At 37.3% G+C, this 16,004-nt stretch overlaps 2 protein-coding genes across 2 annotated transcripts; both read left to right on the top strand.

The window, feature by feature from the left end:
• Positions 1 to 896: 896 nt before the first annotated feature.
• Positions 897 to 4,409, top strand: hsd17b14 (hydroxysteroid (17-beta) dehydrogenase 14). Its single transcript, XM_077212514.1, has 9 exons — positions 897 to 1,215; positions 1,302 to 1,340; positions 1,429 to 1,532; positions 1,974 to 2,040; positions 2,237 to 2,328; positions 2,432 to 2,536; positions 3,404 to 3,471; positions 3,647 to 3,743; positions 3,825 to 4,409. The coding sequence occupies exons 1-9, from the start codon at positions 1,128 to 1,130 to the stop codon at positions 3,966 to 3,968; spliced, it is 804 nt and encodes a 267-aa protein (XP_077068629.1). The 5' UTR covers positions 897 to 1,127; the 3' UTR covers positions 3,969 to 4,409.
• A 483-nt stretch (positions 4,410 to 4,892) lies between these two features.
• bcat2 (branched chain amino-acid transaminase 2, mitochondrial) lies at positions 4,893 to 15,927 on the top strand. Its single transcript, XM_077212513.1, has 12 exons — positions 4,893 to 4,937; positions 5,217 to 5,317; positions 6,719 to 6,793; positions 7,283 to 7,483; positions 9,171 to 9,281; positions 9,406 to 9,525; positions 10,308 to 10,471; positions 11,557 to 11,699; positions 12,811 to 12,896; positions 13,623 to 13,763; positions 14,464 to 14,538; positions 14,636 to 15,927. Exons 2-12 carry the CDS (start codon positions 5,300 to 5,302, stop codon positions 14,675 to 14,677), a joined length of 1,176 nt encoding a protein of 391 aa, XP_077068628.1. The 5' UTR covers positions 4,893 to 4,937; positions 5,217 to 5,299; the 3' UTR covers positions 14,678 to 15,927.
• Positions 15,928 to 16,004: the final 77 nt, after the last annotated feature.

Raw genomic sequence — 16,004 nt, 5'->3', positions numbered from 1 at the left:
ACTAATTATCCACGAAATCAGTTACAAGTAAACTGCCCTGCGGATATTCTGTATCAACGAATCGTCTCAACTGAAAAAACGCAGCGCTGCCAAAACGCTCTCAAGCGCCCACAGCTAGGCGTTTTCAGCTGGCTAAAAATTTGGTGGACACGCGGCCTATGACTGGAAAAACTGGAAGATAGCGCAACTCTCTGAGAACGAAGAAAATTAACATTTGAATTTCTCTCCTGTGCACCATTCGAGACGCAAGTCTCACCTAAGCAATCCTAATCTACATATTTTCCCTTGACCCCGCCCCAATCTCCCCTCACTACTCCTCCCTCATGTGGAGATCACCTACAAATAATTATTCATACATAGAAGTTTTTCAAAGTACCCAAAACAGGCGATGACGTGCAAACGCAAATGTTTTAAACATAAACCTAGAGTAGCTAGCCTAAACGCATCATTTTACAGAAACCATTAAAACGTACATTTCGCCCAAGTCCTTGATTCATCATCAATCCATCATCAGCTCATCGGCAGACTTTTGTTCAGTGGAAATCAACTTGGAAATATTTTACACGTTACATAGATATCTAGTGTAGGCTAGATGTTTCTATATTTGGTATGTATGGAATAAATAACATATAGGCTACATTTTGTATCAATAATGCAATTAAATGTTACCAAAAAAAAAACTACATAGATTTATCCAGCTAATCAGGTGCTCTTTGCAAACCAATTTTGCAAAGCACACACTAAAAAACCGGACCCCTGATCAGCTTCAGCAGCTATAGCCAGCTTGGACATTGGACGCTTGAGTTGACTTGAGTAAAAAACAAAACAAACATAAAAAAATGCAAAGCAGGTAAAGGATATTTCAGACGATCCAATCGGACTTGGCAAACTGGTTCAGTTCGAAACCAGATTCGAAACAAGATTCATCCAGGAAGCGAACTTCTCTATTTGACACACGCGAGCACGCACACGTGATATCGGGTGCCACTTCTATATATCATATGATTTTTGTGGATTAGTAGCCTAACCGAGAAGACGCTGTCAGTCGGACACTTGACTTTTTTAAAAATTTCCTGCATTAGTAGGCGACGCATAAGTGGACGCATTGCGTAGGCTACAGTAGTGACATGGCTTGTGCTCAGCGGTATGTCAACAAAGTTGTCATCGTCACTGGGGGCACTAGAGGAATTGGAAGGGGCATCGTTAAAGTGTTTGGTAAGGATTTATAGAACATATCTTTCCATTAATAAATCGAAAGTAAAGGAAGAGTAAATAAGAATATTGTCCTGTTTGCTTTGCAGTTCAAAATGGGTCCAAAGTTGTGTTCTGCGCTCAAGAGAGTATGTGATTGATTTAAATACTTTTGAAGATAGGTTGATTACAGCAACGAATGCAATAATGTTTCCTTCTTTTTCCTTAAACTGTCAGCTGAGTTGCCCGCAGGCCAGTCACTTGAGTCTGTGCTGAATAAGGAAGGGCCGGGATCATGCATGTTTTTGTCATGTGACGTGACAAAAGAGGTTGACATCAAGGTATGCATTGCACAAGCGTTCATGGTTGCATTCATAATTGTCACTCGCCCCAGTTTCTGTCCCGTTTATCTTCTTCCTCTCAAAATGTACTTTATTTATTCATTAAACTTTAGCAGTTTAACGTTTTATGGTTCAGTTTTTTTTCCATGTTTGAAAAAGGTTTCCATTTAAAACTTGAGGCTTTGTACATGTATGTGTGTGTGTGTGTGTGTGTGTGTGTGTGTGTGTGTGTATACACATGTATGTGTGTGTGTGTGTGTGTGTGTGTGTGTGTATACACATGTATGTGTGTGTGTGTGTGTGTGTGTGTATGTGTATATATATATATATATAAATAATTAAATAATTCTAATTGTGTATGATCTTTCATTTTATAATATAAGGACTAAAAAAAGTTATATTCTAAATGCATTGTTTTTTGTTTTTTTTATTACCTTGAAGCGGTTAATAAGTGAGACGATTGAGAGATTTGGACAAATCGACTGTTTGGTGAACAATGCTGGGTGGCGTAAGTCAAAGTTGATGTTTTTTGTACTTAAAGTTTCAACTTTATTTGTTCTACACTATTTTGTGGTCATTATTTTAAGCAAGGACTTTTACATTTATTTAGAAAATAATAATAATTTATTTCAAAATAATGATTAAAAATAAATAAATAGTCTAATAATACTGATTTCATTTGAAATCCATAAATGATACATCAGACCCCCCTCACAAGCCCACAGATGAAACCACTGCAGAGGAGTTTAGAGACCTGCTTAATTTGAACCTAATCAACTACTTCCTTACTTCCAAGGTAAAATCTCAAGTAACATAACACTCTGCTCCTTGCTTGTGCAGTATGACTGATTTTTTTTATTTAATCTTTTAACTAACCTCTTTTTATTACCTCTGGGCAGTATGCACTGCCGTATCTGCGCAAAACGCAAGGAAACATCATCAATTTGTCCAGCCTTGTTGCCTCAATAGGTCAGAAAGACGCAGCTACCTACGTGGCAACCAAGGTGAATTTTTCTAGTTGTGCTTAAAGGATTAGGTCACCTTAAAATGAAAATTTCCTAATAATTTAATCACCCCAATGCCATCCAAGATATCCATGTCTTTCTTTCCTCAGTGGAAGAGAAAATAAGTTTTTTGAGGAAAACATTTCTGGATTTTCTTTGAATAATGGACTTCAAGGGTAACCAACATTTTGAAGTCCAAATCAATGCAGTTTCAAAGGTCTTTGAAGTGCTTCAACCGACTGTGCACGATCACAGCTGAGAAAGAGGGTCTTAAAAAAAATGTGTGTGTGTATATATATATGTATATGTATATACTTTTTAACTACAATTGTTCGGATTGAGCTGATCTGCAACACACCGGGAACTACTTCATCACATTAAAAGGTCACTGTCGATGTCGCGGGCGCCGGCGGAAGTACCGCCCCACTGTTTACAAAGCGACCAATACAATTTGAACTATCCTCCTTCGCACGGTCGAGTGGGGCGGCACCGGCGCCATCGACAGTGACCTTTCAACGTGATGACGTAGTTCCCGGCGCGTTGCAGATCAGCTCAATCAGAACAATTGTAGCTAAAAGTTTTATTGTTTTTTTTGTGTGAAAATGACCTATCGTTTCGCGAGATAAGACTCTCATCCTCAGCTGCGATCGTGCACAGTCCGTTGAAGCACTTCAAAGACCTTTGAAACTGCATTGATTTAGACTTCAAAACGTTGGTTGCCATTGAAGTCCATTATTCGAAGAAAAATCCAGAAATGTTTTCCTCAAAAAAATTAATTTCTCTTCCACTGAGGAAAGAAAGACAAGAGGTGAGCTAATGCAAGTGATCATCTTGAAAGTAATAGCAATACTTCCTTATATCCACAAGGGGGCGGTCACCGCCATGACTAAAGCAATGGCTGTGGATGAGAGTCGCTATCAAGTGAGAGTGAACTGGTGAGTGTTATTATCACCTTGCCATCTAAGCGGTACCTTGCTTTTTAATATTTTTAATATTATTTTTATATCAAAACTATTAATTTATTTTCTCTGATCCTACTGAATTTCTATTTGTCAACATTGTTTATTAATTATGTTTATTACCAGGCTTTAAATTCAAACTCTTTTATAGCATCTCTCCAGGAAATATAATGACATCTCTTTGGGAGGAGCTTGCTGGCCAAACCGAAAACCCTTCCACCACTATTAAGGAGGGAGAAAATTCTCAGGTAAGTGTTCATAAGGACAAATGAGTAGAAGAAGCTGGTGTTCTGCTGGATATGTTATAGTAACTATTTTCTACTTAACAGTTGATTGGTCGAATGGGAACGGAGGCTGAGAGTGGATTAGCTGCTCTTTTCTTGGCAGCTGATGCCACTTACTGTACTGGGATAGATTTGTTTCTAAGCGGAGGGGCCGAACTGAACTACGGCTTCAAAAGCCAAGTTCCATAACTGAACGGAAATGGAAAGGAAAGGTCCTTGAAATTATAATATGGTTTCATTCCTCCTCTCAGACAGCTTGTTTGATGCTTTTGAGACGGTGCTGCTTCAAAATGCAACTATTTGCAGATAAAATGGAGATTTTGCTTACATTGTGCAAAATTTTAATTAATCTAAAAGCTTTTTAATTTTTATTAATGCAAATATTACAGTAGTTAAATATTATATGAAAGGGACCTGAACTTTAAATGACAGTACCATGAATGTGCTTGCAAAGACTGATGTTTACAAGTAAACATTTTCAGGCAAGTGTCACACAATAATCAGATTTTACCTGTCTATGTAATTTAGTGGTTTTTGAAACTTAATAAATGACTCTTGATAGGTTGTGATTTGTTTCATACATTCTATTTCTGCATTTTTTTGTACCAATTAAAAAGCTTAATTGTTGTACATGTGTTGTCAAATTATTTTACTTCGACAGACCTTCTTTAACATGTCCAATGCCAAGGGATTATTCTGAGATAATGTAAAACAAATAATGTGTTCATACTGTCTCGAGTCCTTTGGTATCAAAATTATACAGTCATTAAAAGAGCTAGTAAATCCTTAATTTGAAAGTTTGAGACACAAAATTCAATCAATTAAATATGCAAATAGAAACTGGGTTTCAGTCTTCTGTGAACTATAAAGCGACCAACACAGGTGACATCATCATCTGAAGGTATTGACATAAAACTTATTTCTTCGAATTTCTAAAAGCCAATCATTAAGCCCGATCGGACCAACGCCTCACATATCCTGAATGGAATTTTTCCCTCATGACCCATAGACAGTAAAAAAACCCGTTGAGGTAGACCACAACTCTGTTTTTATCCAATCAGATGCGAGGGATCCGTCACTCCTACCCGCGGGTTATTATTAACCATTTGATAGATGGGAATTGATGCATTGCATGCATTTTTAAATTCATATAAAGATGTAATTATATAATCGATTCATACTTATTTATTAAAGATTATCGAATGAGTGGTCAGAAATATAAAAGTGTTCAACTCATTTAGAAAGTGTCTAGTAGGCCTATCTGCCTTTTGAAGGCTTATCCTAGTGGCATAACAAATAACTGCATCTAATTTATTTAGAACAAGAATTTTGATGCGAATATCATACTGGCTTGTGTTGAAAATGATGAGAATAAGCCCCCCAAAAAATTAAGCTTTACTGTTTTAAAACCCGAGCACATTTCCGTTGTTTCTTTAGGGCTCCAATCCGGAACTCAGAGATCCGTCAGTCTGGGGCAGTTGCTCCCACTCGGACTAGTTTACCATTCATCTCCAGCAGCAATGGCAGCGCTCAGGACGGTGAGTTCAAAGATCATTTCACTTATCTTGCCCACCACATCTCCAAATCATTCTATCAATAATTAATGGCTCTGTAAACACACTCGACGTGTGTCTGGAGTATATTTAACAGAATTGTATTAAGCAGCTTTAAACTGTGGATCATCGACGTTGCAAATCGACAACACGCAAGTTTCAATCATCACAAGTGCAGGAGGCATTTTTCCAAGTGTTTGGTTTTATATTTATGTTAAAACGTTTTTTTTTGTATTACTCTTAATTTCTGTTTTCAAAAATGCCTGCGAATCGCGGGTGAACGCTCGCGCTATATGAATGACTGCAGCTTCCACGTATTTCCTGCATGCAGACTTAACATTCATTCATTAACGTTACATAATAACTATTATCTATTTATGTTGCCAACATGTTTTTTTAAATTACTAGTATTTTAATACTACGAGGCTGTATTTTCATTTGAACAATTTAACAATTTGTCAGATAGAGAGACTTGTAGGCTATTCATTACAGTAGTAGTGACCCATATCTTTTTAGTTGATTATTCACGGAACACTAGTGTTCAATCTTACTATATTTTTAATATTCAAAGGTTCTGACTAGTAGTATTCATTACATATGAAAAGACATGTTAACAAGTGAGATAAGAAATAATACTGAGTTAGATACTAAGGAATATGTACTACTACTTTTAATCAATAGTTAATACTAGTTATAATTGGAATACTAAATAGTGAGTCGTTTCAACTTTTACCTTTGGATTCTATCCAAATTTCAATTTGTTACCAGTACCAGTGGTGTTATAGTTACTTGACCAAACCTGGATAGTGGCTAGTAGCAAAGACGTAAATGCAATGAATTCAGTTTAATGAATGGTTATTTTTGTGAAGTTGAAAAATATACTAGAAACTATTGGGTTACTTGCTATTAATTAAAATAAATACTAGTTGCAATAATATAGGCTAGTTAATTTTTCAGGAACTGATGGTCAACCATCTTTCCATAAGACGCATTGTTTGCCAAATTACACACAAATTATGAGTTAAGAGAGAGAGTTTACCCAACAGATCGAGCAGCAAGCTATCGTGTAGCCATGCTACATTATTTATTAGGCAAACAAATGCCTAATAAAACATGCAAAGAAAACGAATTAGAAGAGGAGCTGACTGGTGTGTCTTAGTTTATTAAGGAAAAAAAGCAAAACTTTCTTTTGCTTTGCGGATTCACTCAGGGGTTTTAGCTATTAAAAGCAGGGTTACTGTGTGACCCAGCTGTCTCTTTGTGCATAAATGCAGGTACAGCTAATACATACTCAACCTTCACATGTCATGAGGGCTAAACAGCAGCTGTCAAAAACAACACATGAAAGGAAATGGTTGAAGTCACACTCTGTTTCTTTGTTTTAAGGCACTAAATGGACGCTTTCTTCATCCTCTCTCCCTGTCATGTGGGTCGTTGCGGCTCGTCAGTTCCTCCTTCAAGGTATTAAAACAAACCTGTCGAGCCAGGTTCACGCACCACTGCTATTTCCGTTCCACCAGCCTGGTCAGCCTAGGCCTCAGGTCTTGTGAATTTGTGCAGTTGTTTCAGTTTGCAGTTTCAGTATGCAGATCTGGTCCCGACCTGTAAAGTTTCTCGGCTCATCCTGAGTTGCAGTTTCTGAAGTGTTTAGCAGGCCACGGTGTCACCTTGTGGGATCTGACGGCTCTTTTCTTTGTGCTTTTGCCCTCTTGCACGCTTTCGTTCTTCCAACAACCCCTTCCCTTCTTCTCACTGCAATTTAATTGAATTCAATTTCTATAAGAGCTTGACTGGCATGATGAATCCAGAGTAATTTTTTCAAATGCATGTGCAATCAATGATAATGAATAAACACCTGTCTACGTGCCCGCTTTACTCCCCCGCCCCTCTCTGTCTTTTCGTTTTCTGTCCCTCTTTTTCTGTCTTTCTCTCCCTTTTTGTTTGTGTCAGGCTGCAGATCTTACTATAGAGAGGAACCCTGTACTGAAGCCAAAGCCGGACCCTTCAACCCTTGTGTTCGGCAAGCAGTTTTCGGACCACATGCTGACCATCAGTTGGTCTGCTGCAGGAGGATGGGAGGCACCTCAGATCAAGCCTTTCCAGAACCTGTCCCTTCATCCTGCTTCCTCAGCCCTGCATTACTCCATAGAGGTAAAGAGGGAGTGTGTGAACCACATGGTTCTAGCATTTTTTTCTCATTTAGCCAAAAGCGACTTGGTTTTATTTTCCAACTCTGCTGTTTTTACCTGAATTCTGTCACATGCTCTGCACCAAGACATGTAAAAATGTAGAAATATAACGACTGCACAATTTTCGCCTCTATATTATAATAGCAAGTATTAATTTATAAATGTACATATATCGTTTATTATTGTCTTCATTTATTTTTATTATTTTGTGTGTGTGTGTGTGTGTGTGTTTATATGTTTATAATTCATAATCTTCTTTTACACATTTTATAAAATATTATTGATTAATATAGTAAATTATTTAGCTCAACGATGAAGGTTATATGCAGTACCGCTCAAAGGTTTGTGGTCAAAAAGATATTTTTTCAAAGAAATTAATACTTTTATTCATCAAGGATTACTTTTATTCATAAGTGACAGTAAAGACATTTGTTACTAGTGGTCAACCGATATTGTTTCTTTGATGGCCGATGTCGATATCTTAGAGAGCAGGGTGGCCGATACAAAGCCGATATATATATATATATATATATATATGTGTGTGTGTGTGTGTATTTTAATCAATATTTAATTAATTATAAATAAATTAGAAAAAAATCTTTAAAATAAACATGCTTTTACTTTAGATGGCAACTTCTTGAATCTGCAATCCTATAACACTATTTTTCACAAATAAAGTAATTGTTTAAAAATATGTGAATAAAATGAATATGTGAAAAGAAGTAAACATTGTAACAGAGCACTCAGTAATCTGGTAATTTTGTGTGCACTGGTAATTATATTTTTTCAAATAAAGACAAGGTGATGCTAATTTTTCATACAGCACACAGTGAAACCGATATGAATATGACAGTGGGCAACTGGATATAGCACAGTATATTTTAAAATGAAGGATTTAAAGTTTTTCATGTGAAGCTGATCTTCTGTTCGATCTTCGCGCGGACCAGCCGTCACAATCAGTAACACGTTTATGCAGACTACAAATGCACACTTCACAAGATATCACAGCTGGATTTGATTAAATCTGCAAGGTTTGTGAAATTAAATGTTTATTAGATACTTAGAGATTTGTTTAAATGATGTAGATGCGCATTGCTGAATGTTGACGTTAAATGAGAAAGTATTTTAGGCTGATTGTTTGCCTTTTCCATTTACAAATAATATAAAAGCAAACGCTTTACTTTTTCGCATACCATTTACTTTCTTTGTTTACCAGTTCTGTCTAATAAACTATTATATGACTGACAGAGATCGTAAACTAATGAAGACGGAGAATATGAGTGAGCGCTGTGTGATCAGGCGCTGCTGTTCTCAGAGCCACCCGTCAAAATAAAAGACCTGCTTCCAATCAGAAAAACGTTTCGGCCAATGCAGATATTTTAAAAATGCCAAATATCGGAAAAAAAGATTTATTTTCAAATGCTGTTCTTTTGAACTTTCTATTCATTGAAAGAACCCTGAAAAACAATTGTATCACAGTATCATCCTTTCCACAAAAAATGAATCTGAAAAAAAAATTAAAAATTGATAATAATAAGAACCGTTATTAATAATTGAGCAGCAACAGTATTATATATATATATATATATATATATATATTTACATGCATTTTTTGTCTGATCTTTTCTGTTCTTCTGTTTTATTCTCAGCTTTTTGAAGGGATGAAGGCCTTCCGGGGAGTAGATAACCGTATCCGTCTCTTCAGACCCATGTTGAATATGGAGCGCATGTACCGGAGCTCTGAAAGGAGCTGCCTACCTGTTAGTCTTCATTTTATCCTATTAGGCAGTTACAGACCTACTTTAGTTTATTGAAATGTGCCAATCTGTAGACTGTATCTCTTTCCATCACCATCAACATATTCTCCCTGTCTGTCTCTTCTAGTTGTTTGATAAGGTCGAACTGGTGAAGTGTATCAATAAGCTGGTTGAGATCGACCAAGAATGGGTTCCTTACTCCACAGACGCCAGCCTGTACATCAGACCCACGTTTATAGGAACTGAAGTAAGAAACCTTAAACATTAAAATATACACTCACTGGCCACTTTATTAGGTACACCAGTTAATTAGCCAATCACATGGCAGTACCTCAATGCATTTAAGCATGTAGACAGAAAGGTGATTTAAGTGACTTTGAATGTGGCATGGTTGTTGATGCTAGATGGGCTGGTCTGAGTATTTCAGGAACTGCTGATCTACTGGGATTTTCACGCACAACCATCTCTAGGGTTTGCAGATAATGGTCTGAAAAAGAAAAAATATCCAGTGAGTGGCAGTGGGCAAAAAATTCCCTTGTTGATGCCAGAGGTGAGAAGAGAATGGCCAGACTGGTTCGAGCTGATAGAAAGGCAACAGTAACTCAAATAACCATTCGTTACAACCGAGGTTTGCAGAAGACCATATCTGAACGCACAACATATCGAACCTGATGGGCTACAGCAGCAGAAGATCACATCAGGTGCCACTCCTGTCAGCTACGAACAGGAAACTGAGGCTACAATTCACATGGGCTCACCAGAATTGGACAAAAGAAGATCGGAAAAACATTGCCTGGCATCAACGGTTTAGGCTGCTGCTGGTGGTGTAATGGTGTCTGTGTTGGATATTTTCTTGACACACTTTGGGCTCCTTAGTACCAATTGAGCATCGTTTAAATGCCACAGCTTACCTGAGTACTGTTGCTGACCATGTCCATCTATTTATGAGCAATGTGAGTGTATGAGTGTAATCTGTTGAATGATTTTGGTCTTTTCATCTTTAATTGTGACCATCCTTCTTTTTTTCAGCCTTCTCTAGGTGTGTCTCGAGCTGGTCACGCTTTGCTCTTTGTCATTATTGGACCAGTTGGACCTTATTTTGCAACTGGAAGCTTTAGTCCGGTGTCTTTGCTGGCAGATCCTCGATACGTTCGGGCCTGGAGGGGCGGCGTTGGAGAATACAAGATGGGAGGGTGAGTTACAAAGACTTGGTCACATATACATTCCTCATAAGCATATGAGCATAAGCATACATTATGAGAGTTGTACAACAGTGAATAAAATTAAAATATTTTGGTGTTAATAAAACACATTTGCCTAGTTAACCCTGCTAATTTAAAGCAGAAATGTATCACAAATTATTATTTTTGGTCACACTTTATATTAGGTGTTTTTAACAAATATGTACTTGGCTACTTGCATTAAAAAATGTAAGGTACAATGTAATTATTCTGTTCATGTTGTACAGCAAAACACTTTTGCTGCTATTGAGATGGGTTTGGTGGTATGGCAGATTTAAGGGGTAAGGGAAGGCTCAACAGAGTGTTAGTACATACAGTAGCACTTTTATATTCAGACACTTAATATAAAGTGAGACCTTTATATTTGTCACTGAACTATTTGGAACCATTTTCTCTTGTTTGTACTATTTTGTACGATTATAGATTAAGAAAAAGTATTTTAAATGTTACTTATCTGCATTAAACTTGCATCCAGTTTCTCGTTGTTGCAGGTATAGTGATGCATTTTCACGTTTGTTTAAATGTTGAAGTCATGAATTGCAGAAGAGCAGTTACACTTCGGTTGGTGATTATTTGTTTGTCACACTCCATTGAAAGGTTCAAAGCAAATGTTGTTGTTTTACACCAATGTGGAGTCTTAAGAGTGGATGTTCACATTCAGGTCATTCAGAGAATTTAAGCCTTGCGCTGGCTGTATTAAGCTGGTCATGTGCTTATGTGGATTGTTGTAAATCCTCAGCGGTTTGCTGACCCTTCACACTAATGCAGCTCTGGCTTCTGTGTATATGCTGCATCTGTCGCTACTCAACTCTCTTATCAGTCCTTGTCTCACTGTCCCATTAAGTATTTGAGGTCCACTTTCGCAAAGCTCTTTGCTGCTGTCCCGTAGTTTTCAGATAATGTGTAGACAGCATGTCTGTTTATATTATGAATTTGTGTTTTAAACTTTTTTCTTTTCAAATGTTTGGTTTAAACATAGTGACCCATTGTTTTGTGCCCTGAATGCAGCTCTGTAATTGTGGCTTTATGTTTCCCAGTAACTACGGACCGACAATCGCCGTTCAGAGCGAGGCGGCCAGGCAGGGCTGTCAGCAGGTCCTCTGGCTGTACGGAGACAATGAGGAGATCACTGAGGTCGGAACCATGAATCTCTTCATCTACTGGACCACAGAGAAAGGAGGTGAGTAGCTTCTGCAGGGTTTCTGAAGATCTTAAAAAGTCTTAATTCGCCCTTAAACGAATGAAAATCAGCCCATGATTTACTCGCCCTCAAGTCATCCTAGGTGTATATGACATTCTTCTTTCAGTCGAATACTATCTGAGTTATATTACAAAATGTCCTGGCTCTTCCAAGCTTTATAATGGCCGTTTCTGTTTTGAAGTCCATAAAAGTGCATTTATTCATCATAAAAGTGCTTCACACGTCTCCGGGGGTTAATAAAGGCCTTCTGAAGCGGAGCGATGAGTTTGTGTAAGAAAAATATTCATGCTTAACACATTACAAAGGAAAAATTTAGCTTCCGGCCAAACGGCCATACGCAGTCTACTTGTGACGTCGGAAGTAGCGAAGTGTGTCATGGCGTAGTGTAAATATCAGCATTTACGTTGCATTACTCACATACGTTTTCTGTTCAGGGGTAGGTTTAGTGTAAGGGGATAGGATATACAGTTTGTACAGTATCAAAACTCTTACGCCTATGGAGAGACCCCGTAAACCGTGTGTGTAAAAATACACGTGTGTGTAAAAATTACTGGGTTTCTGCAGTTCCTGTCAGGGATATCAGGGAATTAAAATATGCAGGCCCAGAAAAGTCTTGAAAATGAACAATATCTTAAATTTTAACAAATTATATTCATTAAAGAAATCTATAACTTGAGTTGTGCTCTTCTCTAAAATATTTTCTTGGCTAGAACTTTCTTTGTTTCTTTAAAATCGGTAAGGTGTTTTTTTTTCCTATCCTTATTCGATAATCATAATGGAATGGAAAAGCTATGGAAATACATTTATCAAATGGTGTGGGAGCCCTGAAGAGACAAAAAAAAGCAAGTGTTAAAATCACAATGGATATTGCTTTTGGTTAATTTTTCACACTCAGAATAGACAGGTCAATTCAAGTGCATTGCATTGTGGGATAGTTTCTCGTGCTGTGAGCCCTGCTGTATTGTTTGGCAAGATATTCATTTATTTGATAGTTCAGTATTCCATGTGGAATGATGATGCTTGTCTCCCTCTCCTGGTGATACGTACTAATGTATCTCAATCTATTGTGGACATTTATGTATCTTTGTAGAGAAAGAGCTTGTCACCCCTCCACTTGATGGCGTCATTCTTCCAGGAGTCACCAGGCAGGCGCTGCTGGACCTCGCAAGAGAATGGGTGAGAGAAAGAGAAATGTGAAATGCTGATGGAAAAGCGGAAAGAAGAAAAAGTGAAATGGAGAGTTGCTTAAAAGTGAAAGGGATTTTGAGCAGGGAAGGAAGATTATATCTATCTGTATGTATGTCTGTCTATCATATATATTTTATCAAAAGGTTTGCTTGATTTAAAGAACTATAATAATGTCAATGATATGACAATGACGCATTAAGGACATGTGCCATGCTAACACCATGCCATTTTTTTAAATACCGTGGAATACTATGAAAATACCTCAGTTGGGAGCCCTTTTTTAACCAAAGAACAATTTTTGTCATTTTTGATTAATACATTTTTCCAAAAGAGCCACAGCAAAAAATATATACATTTTTTAAAAAAAGTTTTGTTCAATACTAGTAACTTTTTTTATTTCAGGTGCATAGACGACTAAAAACAAACAAATATACAACAAATAATAAATGGAATATGCACTAAAGGGAAATACAATATGGAATTAATTGTGCAAGGCTATTTGTTGGTCTCGCACCCTTTACCTGGCAAGACGTGATTTTTGTCAAAGAGCCAAGTGTGACTCATGAGTCATAAGTTTCCAACAGCTGGTATATGACTTTGGTTATCGTTCCATAGCATGTTATTTATCAAGTACCAAGATGTCTGTTGCCATACCTGTATCATGATTCCACCACAGTACTTTTTGTAAGGGTTGTTTGTTTGGTTTGTTTTTAGGGGGACTTCAAAGTGACAGAGCGTCAAGTATTAATGCAGGATCTGATAGGCGCTTTAGATGATGGACGTGTTCTGGAGGTGTTCGGTTCGGGTACTGCGTGTGTGGTGTGTCCAGTTGGCAGTCTGCTCTACAGAGGAAAGGTAACCAGGAAATGCACACTTCGGCTCTCTAATGAAAATGTCCATTGAAATCATTTTTCAAGGATAATTTATTTGTACTTATAAGGAAATTTGTTTCCACCGCAGATGCGTACATAACATGACACAAAACATGTTAACTTATCATAACACAGTCAAAACAATCAGACATATCACATCGGCCAAAAACAAAAAAAGAAGTATTAAGACGGTAATCATAAGATGACGTATCAATGGACGATTTCCTATGTATTTAAAGCTCGTATAGCTACCGGAACATAACTCTTACTACACACAGGTAATCTATACCTACGGCCAGAAGGAAGGGGAATGAAATCTTGAGAGAGTGGGTGGTTTGGGTCATTTAAGATTTGATGTGCCTTATAGGGCGTGAATGTAAAGACACTGTCCGAAAAATTAGGGGGAGGGATACCAATAATTTGACTAGCTAAACAGGATATCTTGTTCTTATTGGTAACTGTTAGCATACGAAAGAAACAAATGGCCCCACACATTAGAACTGGCTCAATAATACTGTGATGCAAAAGAAGACGACGACGAGGCGGAACAGATAAGTGTCTAAGTTTACGAATAACTGTCAGTCTCTGTTGACTGCACTTGTAAACACCTAGAGTGTGCTGGTTGTGTAAAAAGTGAGTAATATTACTACATTTATTAAAAACATTTTATTTTTATCTTTTAGACCTACCAAATTCCTACAATGAAGAACGGTCCCGACCTTGCCAAGAGATTCCATAAGGAGCTCACTGACATCCAGGTAAGATCTTGTTACTTTTGGAATCAGTTGAATTCATAATAAATTCATATTTCTTCTTTCATTCCATCCTAAATCCCTGCTGTTTCTCCATGTACAGTATGGGCGCACTCAGAAGGACTGGGCTCCGCTGGTCATCTAACCGATCTCATGCAGGTTTCGTGTGTAAAACCTCTCATCTCACGTGTTTGTGTGTGGACTACATTGACGGGTGTTATTCTACAGTAACAACAACCTTTCTAAATGGAAAATACCTATTCAATAGTCTTTCCAAATGAATTTACATCCTGCTTGCACTAGAAATCGTCCTTAAACCTTTCGAGCACAAGCATCATAGGCCAAATATATAAGTAGCTAGGTACAAAGGCACAAGCAAATATCTTCTCTTTGATGTAGTTGCTGGTCCTGTCTTTTAAGGTTGTTTTTTGTTTTTCCAAACAGTCATGATTTCACCTTGTCCTATAATAGCTGAAAACGGTTTTGTTTTTTCTACAACTTTAACTGTATTATCATTTAAAATTGTAAATTGAGGGATAAGAAATCCGGCAGTTGAGTAGGATCAGACTTCAGTACATATTGATTTTAATGTAAATCTTAATTCGCTGTGATATTTGCTTGTTTATTCTGTGTAATGTACGATAACAGACTGTCATGCTTTTCTTACTATCAAGGGGACATGCATTTATTCATTTTGCTTCAATTTAAACCGTTCTGTTTTCTTTTAAAAGACCCTAAATTGGTCTTCTTATGTCCAAAAATGTAAAGAAACTGTAAATGATTGTATATGTCTTTTTAGAGGAGGATGCTACTTCAAGGACAATATATTATCACCAGATTTAGATCATTTCAAACCGTGAGCTGAATTTATGCACGCACAAAGGGCTTCAGGACAGCCCAGACATAGCAGCTCTAGAGACCACTAGAAAAATGTTGTTGTGATAATCGTAGGTGATCATCACTAGGCTGTGTGTGTTGTCTATATGATATCTGGAATGGCAATGTGACCCATATGTACATGTGTGTGAAATATGTAATGTTCGCTGAACATGTATAATGTATTGGTTTTAACTTATTTATGGTGTCGGTTTAGTGGTTAGGGCTAGAATACGCATCCCCTGTCTTTTTTTACTCTTTGTGAACACCCCCTTTCTTTTCTTTATTTTAAAATGACATTTTAATCCGTGCACTCCACATCTCTCTTCTAAGTGCCTGATGGAGTTCGCTGCTACTTCGTCTCTTATTTATCAGAGTTATCGTTCACATTTATCATTACTGTGCTGAGGGGGCTGCTGTTGTGTTCATGATTGGTTTGTTTTGATGGTTTTCAGGGGTAGATGTCTTTATTTTTTTCTTTTGCTGTATTTTTACGAATAAACTCAGTTTGCGTCCAAAGATAGAACATGCCTTTTGCTTTAACCACCTACAAATATTTGTTTCTGCCGGTCTAGTTTGCTTCCACATGTGGTTTT

This window comes from Siphateles boraxobius, unplaced genomic scaffold, assembly GCF_051911475.1.
Source record: "Siphateles boraxobius isolate OS27281-9 unplaced genomic scaffold, OSU_SipBor_1 66, whole genome shotgun sequence".
Classification (NCBI taxonomy): Eukaryota; Metazoa; Chordata; class Actinopteri; order Cypriniformes; family Leuciscidae; genus Siphateles; species Siphateles boraxobius.
The sequence above is the reverse complement of the archived record's forward strand: the minus strand, read 5'-3'. Positions and strand labels throughout refer to the sequence as shown.